The sequence below is a fragment of the Micromesistius poutassou genome (assembly GCF_964030765.1).
Source record: "Micromesistius poutassou genome assembly, chromosome: 11".
Taxonomy (NCBI): Eukaryota; Metazoa; Chordata; class Actinopteri; order Gadiformes; family Gadidae; genus Micromesistius; species Micromesistius poutassou.
This window is the reverse complement of record NC_140281.1, coordinates 580,737-604,383: the sequence shown is the minus strand read 5'-3', so window position 1 is coordinate 604,383 and position 23,647 is coordinate 580,737. Positions and strand designations below refer to the sequence as shown.

At 51.3% G+C, this 23,647-nt stretch overlaps 3 protein-coding genes across 3 annotated transcripts in view; all 3 read left to right on the top strand.

Moving 5' to 3' along the window:
* Positions 1-6,417, top strand: part of pkd1b (polycystic kidney disease 1b) — a gene marked incomplete at its 3' end in the record, with an annotated part of 39,159 nt that extends 32,742 nt beyond the window's left edge. Inside the window, 8 exon segments of the mRNA XM_084475657.1 lie at positions 1-67; positions 228-315; positions 401-445; positions 576-606; positions 1,432-1,569; positions 2,890-3,095; positions 5,227-5,329; positions 5,431-6,417. The exon segment at positions 1-67 is cut by the window's left edge and continues 129 nt beyond it. Coding sequence (XP_084331783.1) covers positions 1-67; positions 228-315; positions 401-445; positions 576-606; positions 1,432-1,569; positions 2,890-3,095; positions 5,227-5,329; positions 5,431-6,417 — 1,665 coding nt within the window.
* A 1,264-nt stretch (positions 6,418-7,681) lies between these two features.
* On the top strand, positions 7,682-13,058 carry LOC311355364 (pepsin A-like; the record flags this gene model as incomplete). The annotated part of the gene is made up of 9 exons (XM_084475127.1): positions 7,682-7,740; positions 8,416-8,566; positions 9,109-9,226; positions 9,602-9,720; positions 10,492-10,688; positions 10,901-11,017; positions 11,472-11,613; positions 12,518-12,616; positions 12,921-13,058. 9 exons carry the CDS (start codon positions 7,682-7,684, stop codon positions 13,056-13,058), a joined length of 1,140 nt encoding a protein of 379 aa, XP_084331253.1.
* A 4,957-nt stretch (positions 13,059-18,015) lies between these two features.
* Positions 18,016-23,256, top strand: LOC311355211 (pepsin A-like; the record flags this gene model as incomplete). The annotated part of the gene is made up of 9 exons (XM_084474947.1): positions 18,016-18,074; positions 18,736-18,886; positions 19,405-19,522; positions 19,880-19,998; positions 20,737-20,933; positions 21,136-21,252; positions 21,713-21,854; positions 22,690-22,788; positions 23,119-23,256. The coding sequence occupies 9 exons, from the start codon at positions 18,016-18,018 to the stop codon at positions 23,254-23,256; spliced, it is 1,140 nt and encodes a 379-aa protein (XP_084331073.1).
* Between the last annotated feature and the right edge of the window lie 391 nt (positions 23,257-23,647).

The window sequence follows — 23,647 nt, the reverse complement described above, 5'->3', positions numbered from 1 at the left end:
CCTCTGTCTCCCTCCCCTCACCTCAAGGTATCACCGCTCTGTCCCCCTCTGTCTCCCTCACCTCAAGGTATCACCCCTCTGTCCCCCTCTGTCTCCCTCCCCTCACCTCAAGGTATCACCACTGTGTCCCCCTCTGTCCCCCTCACCTCAAGGTATCACCGCTCTGTCCCCCTCTGTCTCCCTCACCTCACCTCAAGGTATCACCCCTCTGTCTCCCTCACCTCAAGGTATCACCGCTCTGTCCCTCTCTGTCTCCCTCCCTTCACCTCAAGGTATCACCGCTCTGTCCTTCTGTCTCCGTCCCCTCACCTCAAGGTATCACCCCTCTGTCCCCCTCTGTCTCCCTCACCTCAAGGTATCACCCCTCTGTCCCCCTCTGTCCCCCTCCCCTCACCTCAAGGTATCACCGCTCTGTCCCCCTCTGTCCCCCTCCCCTCACCTCAAGGTATCACCGCTCTGTCCCCCTCTGTCTCCCTCCCCTCACCTCAAGGTATCACCACTGTGTCCCCCTCTGTCTCCCTCACCTCAAGGTATCACCGCTGTGTCCCCCTCTGTCTCCGTCCCCTTACCTCAAGGCGGGAGCCCTTAGGCTCTGAGTCTGAGGCTGTAGGAGTTATCGGGAAATCCACTTATCTTATCAACTCATGTAACTTCCTTTTTAAAGTATCCCTTTATTGCCATTTTTGTTTAATCTGTTTTACCTTTTACTTTAACGATTATATTGAAATGTATACACTTCTTATTTTGGTCTGGTTGGTTTTATAGGTACTTTGTTTTATGGTTGCTTTCTGTTTCTGCCAAATGTGGGGAAGGCACAGTAGAGTTGATCCAAACTCTATCTGTAGGCATCCTAACGACTCCTTAATTAGCAATCAAAATTCACTGTGAGCGTCTACTGAGACGCTGTGAGCGTCTACTTACACCCCTACTGAGACAGTAGGGGTGTAACGATGCACAAAAGTCACGGTTCGGTACGGGCCTCGGTTTTTAAGTCATGGTTCGGTATGTTTTTGATTTGATTAATTTTGTTTTTTGATTAATTTTGATTTGATTTGATTAATTAAATTGTATCAAACAAATGCCTTGCACAAATGAAAAGACATCAGATACAATTGAGGATAAAAACACAATAAAGTCCAGTCCTCAACATGAAACATCAGGACAAGACAAGACACTCACAGAGTGTGTGATAATCAATTAAAAAAAAAAAAAAAACTAAAATAATAAAATAAAAAAAACGTATATTTATTTTTTTCCCAGTACGTACGGAAATGAAACGTGCATCGTATAACAGTTAGACCCGTACCGAAATATTACGGTACGAGTTTGCGTATCGCTGCTCCCCTACTGGACCGTTAACAGAGAGTCAATAGAGAACCAGTAGAACCAGTGGAGACCAGTGGAGACCTTTGTTGACCCGGTGTGTCCCAGCTGCTGGGGGCCCTGGTGCCGGGGCACCCGTGGGTGCTGCTCCTCAGGGTGCTGGCGTCGGCGTGGAGGGAGCTGGGTGCCGTGGCGCTGCTGCTGCCGCTGCTGCTGCTGACGCTGGGGGCGCACACCGGCCACGTGGTGAGGGGCACGCACACACACTGGTACACACACACACACACACATACTGGTACACACACACACTCACACACACACTGGTACACACACACACACACACATACTGGTACACACGCACACACACTGGTACACACACACACACACACATACTGGTACACACGCACGCACGCACTGGTGTACACACACACACACACACACACACACACACACACACACACTGTGGTACACACACACACTGGTACACACACACACACACACACACACACACACACACGCGCGTGCACACACTGGTACACAGACACAAATGCACACTCTGATACACACACACACACACACACTGGTACACATACACAAATGCACACTCTGATACACACAAACACACACACACACACACACACACACACACTCTGGTACACACACACACACACACACACACACTCTGGTAACCACACACACACACACACATAGCCACACACAAACGCACACAGACACACGCTGTGGTACATAAAGACACACACACACACACACACACACACACACACACACACAAACTCTGTTAAGCACACACGCACGCTGAAACGCACAAGCACACACAGCACTGAGCTACAGTGTGTAGCTGGTCTCAGGCGGCTGGGAGGAGAGGAAACCATCGATCAGTCGTTATCTCGTTAGCCCACTTGTTCTGCGCTCTGACTTTCTCTTGTACACATCAGCTTCTTCCTCTCATTTGATCAGACAATTAAAGGTCTCTGTCTGTTTAATCAGTCTACTTTGATCACTGTGGATTTCAACATCTCTAATTACAGTATATTGTGAATACAATATCTAATCTGTTGAGATATGAGTATTGAGAAGAGTCACATCCCCATTACCGCTTCGCATCAGTCAGAGTCATCAGAGTCATCACATAGCTATTGTTTCTAGTCTCATCTGCTCCTCTGTCTCCTCCTCCACTCCTCTATCCCCCCTCCTCCTCCTCCACCTCTCCTCTCCTCCGCCTCCTCCTCCTCCACTCCTCTATCCCCCCTCCTCCATCTCCACCTCTCCTCTGCCTCCGTCTCCTCCTCCTCCTCCTCCTCCTCCTCCCCTCCTCCTCCTCCTCCTCCTCCTCTCCTCTTTCTCTCCTCCTCCACCCCTCCTCTTCCTCCACTCCTCTCCTCCTCCTCGACCCCTCCTCCTCCACCCCTCCTCTTCCTCCACTCCTCTCCTCCTCCTCCACCTCCTCCTCCTCCACTCCTCCATCTCCACCTCTCCTCCTCCTCCTCCTCTTTCTCTCCTCCTCCTCCACTCCACTCCTCTCCTCCTCCTCCTCCTCCCCCCCAGGTCTTCTCCTCCTCCACCGAGGGCTTCAGCTCCCTGCGTGATGCGGGGGTCTCCGCCCTGTCTCTCCTGCGGGGGGGGGGCCCGGTCCTCCGCCGGCTGAGCAGGGCCCACCCGGCCCTGGGGCCCCTCTACGCTCTCCTGCTGACTGGGGCCGGCCTCTGGCTGCTGGCCCGGCTGTCTGGAGCCCTGCTGATCCACAGCTACAGGTACACAGCTACAGGTACACAGCTACAGGTACACAGGTACAGGTACACAGGTACACAGCTACAGGTACACAGCTACAGGTACACAGGTACAGGTACACAGCTACACAGCTACAGGTACACAGGTACACAGCTACAGGTACACAGCTACAGGTACACAGGTACACAGCTACAGGTACACAGGTACACAGCTACAGGTACACAGCTACAGGTACACAGCTACAGGTACACAGCTACACAGCTACAGGTACACAGCTACAGGTACACAGCTACAGGTACACAGCTACAGGTACACAGGTACAGGTACACAGCTACAGGTACACAGTGACACAGCTACAGGTACACAGCTACAGGTACAGGTACACAGTGACACAGTTACAGGTACACAGCTACAGGTACACAGCTACAGGTACACAGCTACAGCTACACAGTGACACAGCTACAGGTACACAGGTACAGGTACACAGCTACAGGTACATAGCTACAGGTACACAGCTACAGGTACACAGGTACACAGCTACAGGTACACAGCTACAGGTACACAGCTACAGGTACACAGGTACACAGCTACAGGTACACAGCTACAGGTACACAGCTACAGGTACACAGCTACAGGTACATAGCTACAGGTACACAGCTACAGGTACACAGTGACACAGCTACAGGTACACAGCTACAGGTACAGGTACACAGTGACACAGTTACAGGTACACAGCTACAGGTACACAGCTACAGGTACACAGTGACACAGCTACAGGTACACAGCTACAGGTACACAGCTACAGGTACACAGTGACACAGCTACAGGTACACAGGTACACAGCTACAGGTACACAGGTACACAGCTACAGGTACACAGTGACACAGCTACAGGTACACAGCTACAGGTACACAGTGACACAGCTACAGGTACACAGCTACAGGTACACAGCTACAGGTACACAGTGACACAGCTACAGGTACACAGGTACACAGCTACAGGTACACAGCTACAGGTACACAGGTACACAGCTACAGGTACACAGGTACACAGCTACAGGTACACAGCTACAGGTACACAGCTACAGGTACACAGGTACACAGCTACAGGTACACAGTGACACAGCTACAGGTACACAGCTACAGGTACACAGTGACACAGCTACAGGTACACAGCTACAGGTACACAGCTACAGGTACACAGCTACAGGTACACAGTGACACAGCTACAGGTACAGGTACACAGCTACAGGTACACAGGTACACAGCTACAGGTACACAGCTACAGGTACACAGTGACACAGCTACAGGTACAGGTACACAGCTACAGGTACACAGTGACACAGCTACAGGTACACAGCTACAGGTACACAGCTACAGGTACACAGTGACACAGCTACAGGTACACAGGTACACAACAAACATTCTTTATTTTGCTGACCACTTGTTTTTTATCCCGACAAAAGCCTCATAAGGAACGCTCCTCTGCGTCTTTCTCGTAGACCGCACCATCTTTCCCCGTCTTAGTTTAATGCGACTGCATCACCTTCTCTCCCATGATGGTCAGCAGCTCGCGGATTTCACTTCCTCTCCAGTTAAACTGCTGATGTTGATATCGCTGCGTTGTCTCTGTCTAGACAACCGTGGAGCCGTTGCATTTACATCAGAATGAAACCCAAACCGCCAATGTGTGTGTTGGGTCCGGGAGAGTAAATTGGGGTGCTAGCTCAAGCAGCCAATTTACCTCGGGCGGTGTAAACGCACGGACCGTGCTGCGAAAAAAGGCGTGCATAAGACGGGCATATTTGGCAGTGTAAAAACGTCTACAGCACTAGAGGTACAGATACAGTGATACAGTTACATCAATACAGATACAGTAACTGGAGGTACAGATACAGTGATAGTTACAGTAATACAGATACAGTAACTAGAGGTACAGATACAGTGATACAGTTACAGTAATACAGGTACAGTGATACAGTAACTAGAGGTACAGATACAGTAACTACAGGTACAGTTACATATGCATTGATACAGTTGCAGTGATTACAGGTTCAGATACTGTACCTATATCCCTACTGCCGATATGAACTCATGGCTTTAGCCTGCAGCTTTTATAAATCCACCAATGGGGGGCGATGGCTCCGTTCCTCAGGACGGTGAAGGAGACGCAGCGTCCAGGACCCCCGGACCAGGACATGGCGGCCTTCTTCGTCAAGAGGCTCAAGCTGTGGACCGGCCTCACCAAGGCCCGCGAGGTCAGGGGTCAGCGCGCGTCAGAGCACATTCTGAGGCTGCCACGGTAACGGTATGGCTCGCCATGTCTAACCCTCTGGCCGCCCTCTGACCTCCTCCCCAGTTCAGGCACAGGGTGAAGTTCGAAGGCATGGGGTCCCCTCCCTCGCGGCTCTCCTCCCGGGTCTCCTCCTTCCTGGGCTCCTCCTCCTCCTCCTCCTCCCCCTCCTCCTCCCTGTCGGTGCGCTCCGAGGACTCGTGGGCGTCGCCGGGCCCCGGCCCCGCCCCCAGCCCCGCCCCCACCCCCAGCCCCGCCCCGGGGCTCCGGCTGCAGCGGGAGCGCCTCCTGCCCGGCGTGGACGCCCTGCTGGCCGCGTTCGAGCGCGTGAACCGCGTCACGGAGGAGGTGCACGGCCTGGAGCTCAGCCTGGAGGAGGCGCAGGGCCGGGCCAGGGAGAGGAGGAGGAGGAGGAGCAGGAGGAGGAGGACGGAGGACACCGAGGAGGAGGAGGAGGAGGAGGAGGAGGTGGAGGAAGGAGATGATGGAGGCGGAGCTGAGGAGACGGCGCCCGACGTAGAAGGAGGCGGAGCCCCGCGATGCCGGAGGGCGAGCGTGGTGAACCCCCGCCGGCCCCGGGTCTCCCTGCCGGTCTCCTGCGCCTCCTTCGACTCCTCCCCCCTCCTCCGGGCGTCGCCCCTCCCCCGCCCGCGTCACGTCGGCGTCCGCCTGCGGAGCTCCGCCTCCGAGTCCCGCTGCGCCGGGCCCCCGCCCCCGCCGCCGCCGCCTCGCCTCCCCGCCGACCTGCTCCTCCCCTCCCACCTCCAGGGGCCCTACCTGGGGGCCTCCCTCCGGGGCCCCCCGTCGGGCGTGGATTCCCTCCCCAGGAGGAGGGCCTGGCACTCAGGGAGCTCGCAGTCGGCCAACGCCGCCCTGAGGCCCCCCGGGGCCCCGGAAGGTGCGTCAGGGGCGTCCGGCCCCTGGTGGTGCGGAGGGGGCCAGGCCCCGGGACCCGGACGACCCAGGAGTGAGGAGGCCTCCTGGGGGTCGGCCGGGGACGGCGCCCCCGTCAAGAGGAAGGCCTGGAGCTCCGACGGAGCAGAGAGCCAATAGACAGACAGGAGGGAGAGCCAATGAGAGAGGCCTGTCTAAGTAGTGTTACTATGGAGAGAACGAGGTCTTAGGAATAGAAGTAGGAGTTTAGCAGACAAGGTATCCACTGTTGTCGACCGCTTTGGGTCGATAAAGTTTTGTACCAAACTGATGTTGTAGCGCAACTTGCTGTAATACTTGTGAATGCATTTGTTGTAAAATACTTACGTATATGTTTGTAAAAGAGAGAGAGTGTATAAAATAAAGACAAGTGACCTCATGTTCTTGTGTAAATCATTTTAATGAAAAGAAAAACCACCGCAGACCAGTGGGCAGGAAGACGTTTTATCAGTAAAGTACTAAACTGCATGTCCGGAATTCAGTTACTAAATAAGTTGATTTGGGAAACGGTGACCAATTGGATAGAAGTTATGTTTATTCAAGAATTTCCCCGAAACTCTTGTATAAACATTAACCCAGAAGAAAGTGCAACAGCAAATCACATTTCCTGCTTGATGCAGGTAATTAACCAAATTCTTCCACAACTGTACAAAACACTTCCAGTCTGCAACGTGCTTTTAGTTGTTTCTAGTGAAATTAATTCCAAAGCATTTAGTTGCACACCATAACAGCACAGTTCAACTGAAAGAGTGAATTTTACATTTCAAGGACGTGTAGAATGAAACACAGAGATCTTGCAGTGCAGCCGTTCTGGTGATGATTATTACCGGTTTACCCCTAATGTAAACCTGTTCCCTTCTGGATCGTTCTGTCCTTTTTGTTATGTCAAGATCAGCAAGTTTAAGCACGCACATCGTTGTTTCCCTGTTGATTACACACGCTGCTGTTGTATGGCTTGTGTGTAATCGTCAAATTGACATTGTATCAAGGTCATTAATATTAACCTGTGTGTTATCACTTTATGGAAACTCTTGTGTGTTGATTTACGGAGGAGATTAGAGGAACGCGGACATCAGACGTCAACACTGGCCTATAAAAGACCCTCTCTGCTCTCTGTGGTCATGCTTGGACCTGAGTCTACTGGTGAGTAGCAGCGTCCGTCCAGAACACCTGGATGGACGCCTCGTTGAGCCACTTTGTGTTTCTCACCAATTACTTTGTTATAATTTTGAACTTCAATTTAAATGTATATTTTCGATTTTGAACTTCAATTTCAATTTAAAACTTGAAATTTTAATTTTAATTGCAATTCATTTTAATTTTGAACTTGAATGTGTTTTATGCCAATGGTCTTGTCCTCCTCCACAGTTGACGTGAAGCCGAGATGATGAAACTAGCCATTGCTGTGTGCGCCATGCTGGCCCTGGCCGAGTGCCTCGTCCAGTAAGTGTCTCTGAGCTCTGGAACAGTCTTAAGAATATACCCCCTTCTAGCCTAGTACTTATTCTTAACAACTGGAGCTGGAGTATACATTTCTGTATATAACTGAATATAACTGCCCAGGGAACGTCAGCGTTCTGTCAATTCAATGCGTGAACGCGTTCTTCGTTTTGTTCCGATCTATTCAACATGCAAGAGATTCCATGTCAAATGATTTATGATTTATTATTTATTAGGATCCCCATTAGCAGCACACCGAAATGAGAGCTAGTCTTCCTGGGGTCCGAAACATAAAATATAGACAACAGACAATAACTTTGACATTATGTCAAACAAAAGTAAAAATAGCCAAATAATAAACAGCAGTGATTAAGAAACATCAAGTAAAAAAGATATGAAGGCTACAAAATAAATGACAACATTAAAGATGTATACACATTACATATGGACCAGATGTTTTTTCAGAGACTTTTTAAAGTTGTATTAAATAAAACTGCAGGACTCTAAAGACTGCGGCGGGTTCACCGTGAGCTCGTACTCAAAACACCCGCCGCCGGCCGTCCACTGCTCCATGAGTCCAGCCCCCCCCCCCCCCCCCCCCCCCCCCTCCAGACGGACAGACAGACAGACAGACCCCCGCCCCGCGTGCGTCCGGTCTGACCCCGCTGTGCTCCGCAGGGTGCCCCTGGAGAAGGTGAAGACGGCCAGGGAGTCCCTGGAGGAGCAGGGCCTGTGGGAGGAGTACAGCGCCAAGTACCCCTTCAGCCCCATGGTCAAGTTCGACCAGAGCCTCATGGTCACCGGAGAGCGGATGACCAACGACGCCGACGTGAGTGGAGGGGAACCCCCGACCGCCCACCGGGAGGTCCTGAACACCGAGTGACGGGTGGAGGTCATCGGTCTGACAGGTGGACTGGTGGACGGACGGTTGGGTGGAGGGTGAGGTTGGGTGGAGGGTGAGGTTGGGTGGAGGCTGAGGTTGGGTGGATGAGTGGAGGGTGAGGTTGGGTGGAGGGTGAGGTTGGGTGGATGAGTGGAGGGTGAGGTTGGGTGGAGGGTGAGGTTGGTGGAGGGTGAGGTTGGGTGGATGAGTGGAGGGTGAGGTTGAGTGGAGGGTGAGGTTGGGTGGATGAGTGGAGGGTGAGGTTGGGTGGAGGGTGAGGTTGGGTGGATGAGTGGAGGGTGAGGTTGGGTGGAGGGTGAGGTTGGGTGGATGAGTGGAGGGTGAGGTTGGGTGGATTGGGTGGATGTTAGAGAGAGGGTTGGCTGGAGAGATGGACGACAGACACAGCCCTGGTTAGATGAGTCAATAAATGGAAGAAGTCAAAGAGGGTGGAACTGATGCTCCTCCTCCTCCTCCTCCTCCTCCAGCTGGCCTACTATGGAGTGATCTCCATCGGAACTCCTCCTCAGTCCTTCAAGGTGATCTTCGACAGCGGCTCCTCCAACCTGTGGGTGCCCTCCATCTACTGCAACAGCCCCGCCTGCAGTACGTTACGTACACACACACACACACACACACACACACACACACACACACACACACACATACAGGCGCACACACACACACACACATTCTGGCATGCACACACACTCTAACACACGCACACAAACACACACTGGTAAGCACACACATACTCTTCCACATACACACACACACTCTCACACACACACACACACACACACACACACACACACACACACACACACACACTCTAGCATACACACACACACACACAGTGGGATCCATATACTATCTCATGCATGCACTCTCTCTCGCGCTCTCTTTCTTTCTCTCACACACACTCTGATGCTCTCTTGTGTGTGTGTGTGTGTGTGTGTGTGTGTGTGTGTGTTCCTTCAGACAACCACGATAAGTTCTCCCCCGGCGCCAGCAGCACCTTCAGGAACAACGGCAAGTCCCTGCACATCCAGTACGGCACCGGAAGCATGACCGGGTTCCTGGGCTACGACACCGTGACGGTGAGCCCGGGGAATGGAACCGGCACCCTGCTGCCCGTCACCTCCTGTCCTGGTCTCCGTTGTGTGTCAATGTGTCACCTGTCTAGACCCAACCCCCCCCCCCCCACCCCACATCCCCTTTAACACACTTATTGTGTGTACGTCCTGGCCCTTAATGTACACACTTATTGTACGTTCTGGCACTTAATGTACACACTTATTGTGTGTTGTACGTCCTGGCTCTTAATGTACACACCTATTGTGTGTTGTACGTCCTGGCCCTTAATGTACACACTTATTGTACGTCCTGGCCCTTAATGTACACACTTATTGTGTGTTGTACGTCCTGGCCCTTAATGTACACACTTATTGTGTGTTGTACGTCCTGGCCCTTAATGTACACACTTATTGTACGTTCTGGCACTTGATGTACACACTTATTGTGTGTTGTACGTCCTGGCACTTAAAAATAGTACTTAGCATCGTGTAGCATCTTATCCCAGCTATCTCTGTTGTGTACGGGGAATGGGTTAACCTTGTGATAGTTAGTGCTTGGCACTTGGTTTTATGAACATCCTCACTGTACCGACAGAGATATTGTTGTTTCTCCTCTTCTGACAAATGGACTTATTGTCGCTTCGGATAACAGTGTCCGATAATTGCCCTAAATGTAAATGAATACCTTTGTATGTCTCCCATGTGGACCACGAGTCCGATCCGCCTTCATCCCCCTGATCCGCTCTCCGTGCTTTCCCCGTGGAACCCCAACCCCGACCGCATCCACTCAAACAGGTGTCCGGAGCCGCGGTCCACAACCAGATCTTCGGGCTGAGCCAGAGCGAGGCTCCCTTCATGCAGTACATGAAGGCCGACGGCATCCTGGGCCTGGCCTACCCCCGCCTCTCCGCCTCCGGCGCCACCCCCGTCTTCGACAACATGATGAAGCAGGGCCTGGTCAACCAGGACATGTTCTCCGTGTACCTCAGCAAGTAAGCATGGCTCAAGAGCGGGTGTGTGTGTGTGTGTGTGTGTGTGTGTGTGTGAGAGTGTGAGTCTGTGTCAGCGTGCCTTATTATAAAAGTATCCCAGGCAACGCCATGACAACGGCAATCAACCGGTCAAGTTCTGCCGCTTCATTCATTCATTCACGCTTCGTCCTATCCCACGCCCGTCCTCTGTGTTTCCTGCCGTGCGTGTGCAGGAACTCGGCCCAGGGCAGCGTGGTGACCTTCGGTGGCGTGGACTCTAGCCACTACTACGGCTCCATCGCCTGGATCCCTCTGTCCAGCGAGCTCTACTGGCAGATCACCGTGGACAGGTGAGCACGGCGGCCGTGGCACAAACACCGCCAGCGCTAGAAGCACGATGGGATATGGGTTCCGTTGAAATGATGTCGGTCAGCTCTCTTTCTCAAAACCCGCCGTGGCGTTGCATGGTCAGAGTGAGGGATGGAGGATTTTACTTCATATCCATCGATATCACGATAGGCTCTCTAGTTAACGATACCACTCTGAACAGTCTAACATTGAGGTAAACGGTATCCAGACTAAGACATAAAAAAGTACTCTGAGGTGTATGTTTCCTTGGTCACTAATTAAGACTTTAAAACCGGGAGCCACAACAAGTGAACCTCTTCATATCACGACGACACCTTCCGGCTCACACACTACGGTCCATAGCACCGCCTGCCTGCCGTGCCCTTGGTGCTGCTGCCCGGTGTCTGACCCGTCTCACCCCCCTCTGTCTGACCCGTCTCCCCTCCACCCCTCCAGCATCACCGTCAACGGCCAGGTGGTGGCCTGCAACGGGGGCTGCCAGGCCATCGTGGACACCGGCACCTCTCTGATCGTGGGGCCCCAGAGTGACATCGCCTCCATCAACAGCCACGTCGGAGCCACCAGCAACGGCAGAGACGTGAGCGACGGGGGGGGGGTGGGGGGGGGGGGGGGGTAATGTGGGTGGGTGGGCGGGAGGGAGGGACCCCCATTGTAGTCCCACCAACCAGACTCCAGGTGGTCGAGGAGCTAAGATCTGGGGGGAATAGGGCGTTTCCCTTCCTTTGACTTAGGTTTTGATTCAAAACCACCATGTTGCTGGATTCAGGGATTGGCACTGGACACCCTCAAACTGGTTCACCTTTCCGGTTGGGAACACAAGCTAGGAAATCCTACCAGACACAAGCGTTCGTAAGAAAAGTGTCCAAATCCGTATAGACTGGCCACTGTAGAACCACACTCTAACCACACATTAAAACCACTTTGAAACCACCTCCTCATCCACGCAGGCTGATGAGTTTCTCATTGGTAGAACTTCTCCGCCCCAAGTTTTTGGTGTTGGCCCAGGCTGTGTTCCGTCTCCCTCCTGAAGTTCTGCTGTAACCCTAACCCTAACCCTGACCCTAGACCTAGCCCTAACCCTGACCTAACCCTAACCCTAGACCTAACCCTGACCCTAGCCCTAACCCTGACCTAACCCTGACCCTAGACCTAACCCTGACCCTAGACCTAACCCTGACCTAACCCTAGACCTAACCCTGACCCTAGACCTAACCCTGACCTAACCCTAGACCTAACCCTGACCTAGCCCTAACCCTAGAACGAGGTCTAACCCTGACCCTAGAACTAGCCCTAGCCTTTGACCTAGCCCTAACCCTAGCCCTAACCCTAGACCTAACCTAGCCCTAACCCTAGACCTAGCCCTAACCCTAGAACTAGCCCTAGCCTTTGACCTAGCCCTAACCCCCATCGTCACCTCTTGACCCCGCCCTAATGCTGTCCCTCCCCTCCCCTCCTCACCGCGTCCTCTCCGTGGGTTCCAGTTTACCGTCAACTGCAACGGAATCTACCAGATGCCCGCCGTTGTCTTCCATATCCACGGCCAGGAGTTCACCATCCCAGCCTCCGCCTACGTCCGCCAGGTAACGGTGTGTGTGTGTGTGTGTGTGTACGTTGTTGTGTGGGTACACAACACCAAAGCAATGGTCCAACTTTTCCTTGATTATTTCTGCGGGAACTGATTTGGGAATTTGATTTGGAAACCTCTAACTGGTGTCTCTCTCCCTCCCTCGCTCCCCCTCTCTCTCTCCCTCTCCCCCTCTCCTTCTCTCCCTCTCTCCTCCTCTCCCCCTCTCCCTCTCTCCCTCTCTCCCTCCCTCTCTCCCCCTCTCCCTCTCCCCCTCTCCCTCTCTCCCCCTCTCTCCCTCCCCTCTCTCCCTCTCTCAGTCCCAGTACTATGGCTGCCGCACCGGCATCGGCAACGGAGGCAGCAGCCTGTGGATCCTGGGAGACGTGTTCATCAGGCAGTACTACTCCATCTTCAGCAGGGCCCAGAACATGGTGGGCCTGGCCCTGGCCCGCTGAACACGCTCGCCTCCGCGCTCCTTCTGACGGACGCACAGTCACCGTGCACCCGTTCCCAGCATTCTTTGAATAAATCAATTGTACAAGCCACTTTGTTTTTGTGTCATTTTTGTGTAACGAGGTCCTTTGCCACACGCCGCCCCTAGGGGACTGCCACACTCACTCCGTCAGACAGAAGGACGGGTGGTGCTGGGTGGTGCTGTTAGAAATCGGGGGTTTATTGTGGAAGTCGCTGCAAATGAACATGACAATGGTGCTCCACTGCCCTGCAGGAGATCTCTGGGTGTGGTGAAGGGTTAAGCTGTTGCACACTGATGACTTACGCCTGTTGCACACTACCTCCGTCAAACGGACGCATCTCATTGACTCTGCATGGGGCGCCCTCGAAATGCATTGTGGGTCCGTCCGTTCTTTGGGCTCCGTGGCCTGTGTCAAAAGTTGAGAAATGTTCAACTTTTTGGGAAGCGGGAATCAGATCGCGGTTATGCAAATACACTAATGTGCGCTACTTGGACAGCTACTTGAAAGCTCGCCGGCAGCGGGGGATTTAAGAATGGATTTAAGAATTGGGCGATTGCTGTGGGACACGTACAGGGGCAACACTGTCCTTGCGACTACGGGATCCATTTAGCAATAACAACAACAAGCAGGAAGACGCAGGAAAAAGCCGGCTTTATAACGCCTGGTGCAAGGAGAGCGCAAGGAGAGTGTTGCCCCTGTTGCAGGCTGTGTCCACAAAGACTACTCCCCCATACGTCAGACAGTATAATACTCTTTGTATTCCAAATACCAAGAGGTTCAGACTTGTTCCCCGCTTCGTGGCCCATAGGGACTGGGGTGGTAAGAGACACCCCAGAGTTCGATCGAAACGCGTGTAGCCTAAAGTTAGTTTAACCTCATAGGGGCTTAACCGAGTGACCTGTGTTGGACACATAGACCAGAGTCTTCCTCCACCGAGCTTAGCCGAGGATCTCTAACACGTACAGAGGGCCAGCACAGGTTAAGCCCCGGGGTCGAAGAGAAACCAGTATAGGGTACCCCCCCTTCTAGGCAACGGCTCAGGAGAGGTCTTCCCACCTAGTGTGACTGAAGGTTCTCCCACAGCCCTCATACTATAAAAACCCATTATAGGTAAAACACTCGACACGAATGGAGGAAAAAGGGATTGTTGCCCGCGATTGTCTCCCGCCGGAGCCCCGCTGCCTGCTGCCCGCTGCCGAGGCACCACCGCCGCGGGGCTCCACCGCCACCTGGGCGACGGCAGTGGTGCCTCGGCGGCGGGCAGCGGGCAACAATCCCTTTCTCAGGGTTGCCAACTTTGAGACTTTGGCTGGAGTGAGACTCTGCAAAATGTCAGTGGGCGTGCGATGAGCGTGTGTGTGGCGATGACCATTTTGATGCCCATAACCCCATTTTTTTTTTACAATACAGTCCTTGTTTACTTAGTATAAACAAATTGAAGGAAGGCTTATATAAAAGCCATTGGCTGTTGTTGACGTAGGACATTCAAAATGTGTTTAGATATTTTTTAATCATGCATTTAATCATGCATTGACATGGGAACACAGCTGTATACTGATACCTGCTGCCATAGATATGTATTTAACCAAGACCTCAGAATTTATTCCCAGTTTGACCCAGAAAGAAGGAATTTAACAGAAGGTAACAGTGTGTCGTGGCCTTTAATTAGTTTAGTAATTTGGTTATTGGTTGATAGCCTACACTACATTAAGTAATTACCTTGTAATTTTGTTTTGAGGAGGGCTGTCAAACCATGAGAAAACCTTTAGGGTCTATATTGCGAGAATAGGTTACTTGGACCCCACTCATTGCCAAATGTGACTTTATTTAGCCTAATGACTGATATTGAAAAGTAACAACATGGAATTAATGTTAAATCAGAATTCAAATACTATGTCCTTTTAAAATATTAAAATATTTGAAACTGTAGCCTATGGATTATGTAGCCTATAGAAGCCAAGAGATTCAGTAAACTGATGGCTATATTGACATGTTCTTTCCGTGCTTAGCTCGAAAGGCACTTTAATATAAAATATACTTTAATGTAAATAAAATATAGGTGTGATTGTGTGTGAACAGGTCTAACGATGGATCCACGCTCCTACGATCCTTTTTACGATGGATCTTACAATGCATCGTAACTTTTTTGTGAGCGTTTCCTGAAACTCCTAACTCTTAACATGAACACGCGTGCACTGCTCTTACGACGTCGTAGGCTTGTAGCTGTCCACTGACACGGTGCTGAAAGGGGCTCTGTAGGAGGGGGAGACGCAGGAATGTTGTTGGATTCAACTATATTTTGTGGCAGCAAAAAAATATCTCCCCATCAAGGCCAACAGTAGAGTAGCCTACGAAAACAATAGACTAATGAATAGACTAATGACTGCTACAAATATTAAAACACAATTGATTAGGTCTAGGCCGACATATGCTACATCAGTCCTAATCCTGAACGCACCGTGCGTACATTTTTTCACGGCATTTTCTCCCCTGAAATAATTCCATATTACAAAAATAAAAAATAGCATGTGTCTGTGTGACAACTATAGCATTCATCTAAATGTGCTGATTTCTGAAACATGCTTTGCGCCGCAAAGAGGGCAGACTTTCTCTGATTCCGCAGAAGGTTTCATTCATTCATTCAGTGATTGGCGCGCCGCGCACTCTCTAGTCTAGAAACTTTGGTGTCAACATAACTAAGTTGTTGTTCAGCTGTTGTTCCTGCTACTTGGTTCTGCTGGTGAACTACCAGTTATCTTTCATTATCTTACTATCCATTATCTTTCTCCCAAAGTCAATGAAAATGTGATATGATTAGCTATATACACACACACACATGCTCAAACAAATATATACAAACATGCATACACACGCACACATGCTCAAACAAATATATACAAACATGCACACACACACACACACACACACACACACACACACACACACACACACACAGTCCCAATACACACCTCATGGTTATCTTTATCCCAAAGTCAATGAAAAACCAGTGTATAATTAGCTATATACACACACACACACACACACATGCTCAAACAAATACACACACACACACACACACTGTGTATGTGTAAGACCCCCAGGTCTTCTCCTCCTCCACCGAGGGCTTCAGCTCCCTGCGTGATGCGGGGGTCTCCGCCCTGTCTCTCCTGCGGGGGGGGGGGCCCGGGGTCCTCCGCCGGCTGAGCAGGGCCCCCCCGGCCCTGGGGCCCCTCTACGGCCTCCTGCTGACCTGTAGCTGTGTACACAGGTACACAGCTACAGGTACAGTAACACAGCTACAGAAACTACAGATACAGTGATACGGTAACTAGAGGTACAGATACAGTTACAGTAATACAGATACAGTGATACAGTAACTAGAGGTACAGATACAGTTACAGTAATACAGATACAGTGATACGGTAACTAGAGGTACAGATAGTTACAGTAATACAGATACAGTGATACGGTAACTAGAGGTACAGATACAGTTACAGTAATACAGATACAGTGATACGGTAACTAGAGGTACAGATACAGTTACAGTAATACAGATGCAGTGATACGGTAACTAGAGGTACAGATACAGTTACAGTAATACAGATTCAGTCGCGGCGTGGCACGTCCGGCAATTTCACCGTCTTATCTCAAGCTGCCTGTGTAAAACCAAGGGGTAAAATCCCCCGTCTTCACGGAGCGGGCTTTCTTGGTTCACGGGAGAAGGCGGGGCTGCGCACGGAGAGTAGACCTCTTTATAATAATAATAATAATAATAATAATAATAAAAGATAATAGAATAATAATTGCATACTACGAATGTTTATATTTTTTTATGATTCAAGTGACTCGCATGCAAGAATGAGTATACATCTGAGTGTAGGCGACAAACGCGATTAACTATTTACAAGTGCAAAAACGCCAAAATATTCTTTATTTTGCCGAACACTTGTTTTTTTTTCCCGACAAAAGCCTCAGGAACGTTCCTCTGCGTCTTTCTCGTAGACCGCACCATCTTTCCCCGTCTTCGTTTAATGCGACTGCATCACCTTCTCTCCCATGATGGTCAGCAGCTCGCGGATTTCACTTTCTCTCCAGTTAAACTGCTCATGTTGATATCACTGCGTTGTCTCTGTCTAGACAACGAGCAAATCACATTTCCTGCTTGATGCAGGTAATTACCCAAATTCTTCCACAACTGTACAAAACACTTCCAGTCTGCAACGTGCTTTTAGTTGTTTCTAGTGAAATTAATTCCAAAGCATTTAGTTGCACACCATAACAGCACAGTTCAACTGAAAGAGTGAATTTTACATTTCAAGGACGTGTAGAATGAAACACAGAGATCTTGCAGTGCAGCCGTTCTGGTGATGATTATTACCGGTTTACCCCTAATGTAAACCTGTTCCCTTCTGGATCGTTCTGTCCTTTTTGTTCTGTCAAGATCAGCAAGTTTAAGCACACACATCGTTGTTTCCCTGTTGATTACACACGCTGCTGTTGTATGGTTTGTGTGTAATCGTCAAATTGACATTGTATCAAGGTCATTAATATTAACCTGTGTGTTATCAACTATATGGAAACTCTTGTGTGTTGATTTACGGAGGAGATTAGAGGAACGCGGACATCAGACGTCAACGCTGGCCTATAAAAGACCCTCTCTGCTCTCTGTAGTCATACTTGGACCTGAGTCTACTGGTGAGTAGCAGCGTCCGTCCAGAACACCTGGATGGACGCCTCGTTGAGCCACTTTGTGTTTCTCACCAATTACTTTGTTATGATTTTGAACTTCAATTTAAATGTATATTTTCGATTTTGAACTTCAATTTAAATTTAAAACTTGAACTTTGAATTTTAATTGCAATTCATTTTAATTTTGAACTTGAATGTGTTTTATGCCAATGGTCTTGTCCTCCTCCACAGTTGACGTGAAGCCGAGATGATGAAACTAGCCATTGCTGTGTGCGCCATGCTGGCCCTGGCCGAGTGCCTCGTCCAGTAAGTGTCTCTGAGCTCTGGAACAGTCTTAAGAATAAACCCCCTTCTAGCCTAGTACTTATTCTTAACAACTGGAGCTGGAGTATACATTTCTGTATATAACTGAATATAACTGCCCAGGGAACGTCAGCGTTCTGTCAATTCAATGCGTGAACGCGTTCTTCGTTTTGTTCCGATTTATTCAACATGCAAGAGATTCCATGTCAAATGATTTATGATTTATGATTTATTAGGATCCCCATTAGCAGCACACCGAAATGAGAGCTAGTCTTCCTGGGGTCCGAAACATAAAATATAGACAACAGACAATAACTTTGACATTATGTCAAACAAAAGTAAAAATAGCCAAATAATAAACAGCAGTGATCAAGAAACATCAAGTAAAAAAGATATGAAGGCTACAAAATAAATGACAACATTAAAGATGTATACACATTACATATGGACCAGATGTTTTTTCAGAGACTTTTTAAAGTTGTATTAAATAAAACTGCAGGACTCTAAAGACTGCGGCGGGTTTACCGTGAGCTCGTACTCAAAGCACCCGCCGCCGGCCGTCCACTGCTCCATGAGTCCAGCCCCCCCCCCCCTCCAGACGGACAGACAGACAGACAGACCCCCGCCCCGCGTGCGTCCGGTCTGACCCCGCTGTGCTCCGCAGGGTGCCCCTGGAGAAGGTGAAGACGGCCAGGGAGTCTCTGGAGGAGCAGGGCCTGTGGGAGGAGTACAGCGCCAAGTACCCCTTCAGACCCATGGTCAAGTTCGACCAGAGCCTCATGGTCACCGGAGAGCGGATGACCAACGACGCCGACGTGAGTGGAGGGGAGCCCCCGACCGCCCACCGGGAGGTCCTGAACACCGAGTGACGGGTGGAGGTCATCGGTCTGACAGGTGGACTGGTGGACGGACGGAGGTTGGGTTGGGTGGAGGGTGAGGTTGGGTGGATTGGGTGGATGTTAGAGAGAGGGTTGGGTGGATGGTGAGGTTGGGTGGAGGGTGAGGTTGGGTGGAGGGTGAGGTTGGGTGGATTGGGTGGATGTTAGAGAGAGGGTTGGGTGGATGGTGAGGTTGGGTGGAGGGTGAGGTTGGGTGGAGGGTGAGGTTGGGAGGATGAGTGGAGGGTGAGGTTGGGTGGATGAGTGGAGGGTGAGGTTGGGTGGATGAGTGGAGGGTGAGGTTGGGTGGATTGGGTGGATGTTAGAGAGAGGGTTGGCTGGAGAGATGGACGACAGACACATCCCTGGTTAGATGGGTCAATAAATGGAAGAAGTCAAAGAGGGTGGAACTGATGCTCCTCCTCCTCCTCCTCCTCCTCCTCCTCCTCCTCCAGCTGGCCTACTATGGAGTGATCTCCATCGGAACTCCTCCTCAGTCCTTCAAGGTGATCTTCGACAGCGGCTCCTCCAACCTGTGGGTGCCCTCCATCTACTGCAACAGCCCCGCCTGCAGTACGTTACGTACACACACACACACACACACACACACATACAGGTGCACACACACACACACACACACACACATACAGGCGCACACACACACACACACATTCTGGCATGCACACACACTCTAACACACGCACACAAACACACACTGGTAAGCACACACATACTCTTCCACATACACACACACACTCTCACACACACACACACACACACACACACACACTCTAGCATACACACACACACACAGTGGGATCCATATACTATCTCATGCATGCACTCTCTCTCTCTCGCGCTCTCTTTCTTTCTCTCACACACACTCTGATGCTCTCTTGTGTGTGTGTGTGTGTGTGTGTGTTCCTTCAGACAACCACGATAAGTTCTCCCCCGGCGCCAGCAGCACCTTCAGGAACAACGGCAAGTCCCTGCACATCCAGTACGGCACCGGAAGCATGACCGGGTTCCTGGGCTACGACACCGTGACGGTGAGCCCGGGGAATGGAACCGGCACCCTGCTGCCCGTCACCTCCTGTCCTGGTCTCCGTTGTGTGTCAATGTGTCACCTGTCTAGACCCAACCCCCCCCCCCCCACCCCACATCCCCTTTAACACACTTATTGCGTGTTGTACGTCCTGGCCCTTAATGTACACACTTATTGTACGTTCTGGCACTTAATGTACACACTTATTGTACGTTCTGGCACTTAATGTACACACTTATTGTGTGTTGTACGTCCTGGCCCTTAATGTACACACCTATTGTGTGTTGTACGTCCTGGCCCTTAATGTACACACTTATTGTACGTCCTGGCCCTTAATGTACACACTTATTGTGTGTTGTACGTCCTGGCCCTTAATGTACACACTTATTGTACGTTCTGGCACTTGATGTACACACTTATTGTGTGTTGTACGTCCTGGCACTTAAAAATAGTACTTAGCATCGTGTAGCATCTTATCCTAGCTATCTCTGTTGTGTACGGGGAATGGGTTAACCTAGTGATAGTTAGTGCTTGGCACTTGGTTCTATGAACATCCTCACTGTACCGACAAATGGACTTATTGTCGCTTTGGATAACAGTGTCCGATAATTGCCCTAAATGTAAATGAGTACCTTTGTATGTCTCCCATGTGGACCACGAGTCCGATCCGCCTTCATCCCCCTGATCCGTTCTCCGTGCTTTCCCCGTGGAACCCCAACCCCGACCGCATCCACTCAAACAGGTGTCCGGAGCCGCGGTCCACAACCAGATCTTCGGGCTGAGCCAGAGCGAGGCTCCCTTCATGCAGTACATGAAGGCCGACGGCATCCTGGGCCTGGCCTACCCCCGCCTCTCCGCCTCCGGCGCCACCCCCGTCTTCGACAACATGATGAAGCAGGGCCTGGTCAACCAGGACATGTTCTCCGTGTACCTCAGCAAGTAAGCATGGCTCAAGAGCGGGTGTGTGTGTGTGTGTGTGTGTGTGTGTGTGAGTCTGCGTCAGCATGCCTTATTCTAAAAGTATCCCAGGCAACGCCATGACAACGGCAATCAACCGGTCAAGTTCTACCGCTTCATTCATTCATTCATGCTTCGTCCTATCCCACGCCCGTCCTCTGTGTTTCCTGCCGTGCGTGTGCAGGAACTCGGCCCAGGGCAGCGTGGTGACCTTCGGTGGCGTGGACTCTAGCCACTACTACGGCTCCATCGCCTGGATCCCTCTGTCCAGCGAGCTCTACTGGCAGATCACCGTGGACAGGTGAGCACGGCGGCCGTGGCACAAACACCGCCAGCGCTAGAAGCACGATGGGATATGGGTTCCGTTGAAATGATGTCGGTCAGCTCTCTTTCTCAAAACCCGCCGTGGCGTTGCATGGTCAGAGTGAGGGATGGAGGATTTTACTTCATATCCATCGATATCACGATAGGCTCTCTAGTTAACGATACCACTCTGAACAGTCTAACAGAAGGTCATCACATTGAGGTAAACGGTATCCAGACTAAGACATAAAAAAGTACTCGGAGGTGTATGTTTCCTTGGTCACTAATTAAGACTTTAAAACCGGGAGCCACAACAAGTGAACCTCTTCATATCACGACGACACCCTCCGACTCACACACTACGGTCCATAGCACCTGCCGTGCCCTTGGTGCTGCTGCCCGGTGTCTGACCCGTCTCACCCCCCTCTGTCTGACCCGTCTCCCCTCCACCCCTCCAGCATCACCGTCAACGGCCAGGTGGTGGCCTGCAACGGGGGCTGCCAGGCCATCGTGGACACCGGCACCTCTCTGATCGTGGGGCCCCAGAGTGACATCGCCTCCATCAACAGCCACGTGGGAGCCACCAGCAACGGCAGAGACGTGAGCGACGGGGGGGGTGGGGGGGTGGGGCAATGTGGGTGGGCGGGAGGGAGGGACCCCCATTGTAGTCCCACCAACCAGACTCCAGGTGGTCGAGGAGCTAAGATCTGGGGGAATAGGGCGTTTCCCTTCCTTTGACTTACGTTTTGATTCAAAACCACCATGTTGCTGGATTCAGGGATTGGCACTGGACACCCTCAAACTGGTTTCCGGTTGGGAACACAAGCTAAGAAATCCTACCAGACACAAGCGTTCGTAAGAAAAGTGTCCAAATCCGTATAGACTGGCCACTGTAGAACCACACTCTAACCACACATTAAAACCACTTTGAAACCACCTCCTCATCCACGCAGGCTGATGAGTTTCTCATCGGTAGAACTTCTCCGCCCCAAGTTTTTGGTGTTGGCCCAGGCTGTGTTCCGTCTCCCTCCTGAAGTTCTGCTGTAACCCTAACCCTAACCCAACCCTAACCCTAGACCTAACCCTGACCTAACCCTGACCCTAGCCCTAGACCTAACCCTAACCTAGCCCTAGACCTAGCCCTAACCCTAGACCTAACCCTGACCTAACGCTAGACCTAACCCTGACACTAGCCCTAGCCTTTGACCTAGCCCTAACCCTAGCCCTAACCCTAGACCTAGACCTAACCTAGCCCTAACCCTAGAACTAACGCTAGAACTAGCCCTAGACTTTGACCTAACCCTAACCCTAGACCTAATCCTAGAACTAGCCCTAGCCCTAGCCTTTGACCTAGCCCTAACCCCCATCGTCACCTCTTGACCCCGCCCTAATGCTGTCCCTCCCCTCCTCACCGCGTCCTCTCCGTGGGTTCCAGTTTACCGTCAACTGCAACGGAATCTACCAGATGCCCGCCGTTGTCTTCCACATCCACGGCCAGGAGTTCACCATCCCAGCCTCCGCCTACGTCCGCCAGGTAACGGTGTGTGTGTGTGTGTGTGTGTGTGTGTGTGTGTGTGTGTGTGTGTGTGTACGTTGTTGTGTGGGTACACAACACCAAAGCAATGGTCCAACTTTTCCTTGATTATTTCTGCGGGAACTGATTTGGGAATTTGATTTGGAAACCTCTAACTGGTGTCTCTCTCCCTCCCTCGCTCCCCCTCTCTCTCTCCCTCTCCCCCTATCCTTCTCTCCCTCTCTCCTCCTCTCCCCCTCTCCCTCTCTCCCCCTCTCCCTCTCTCCCCCTCTCCCCCTCTCCCTCTCTCCCCCTCTCCCTCTCTCCCCCTCTCTCCCTCCCCTCTCTCAGTCCCAGTACTATGGCTGCCGCACCGGCATCGGCAACGGAGGCAGCAGCCTGTGGATCCTGGGAGACGTGTTCATCAGGCAGTACTACTCCATCTTCAGCAGGGCCCAGAACATGGTGGGCCTGGCCCTGGCCCGCTGAACACGCTCGCCTCCGCACTCCTTCTGACGGACGCACAGTCACCGTGCACCCGTTCCCAGCATTCTTTGAATAAATCAATTGCACAAGCCACTTTGTTTTTGTGTCGTTTTTGTGTAACGAGGTCCTTTGCTACACACCGCCGGGACTGCCACACTCACTCCGTCAGACAGAAGGACGAGTGGTGCTGGGTGGTGCTGTTAGAAATCGGGTTTATTGTGGAAGTCGCTGCAAATGAACATGACAATGGTGCTCCACTGCCCTGCAGGAGATCTCTGGGTGTGGTGAAGGGTTAAGCTGTTGCACACTGATGACTTACGCCTGTAGCACACTGCCTCCGTCAAACGGACGCATCTCATTGACTCTGCATGGGGCGCCCTCGAAATGCATTGTG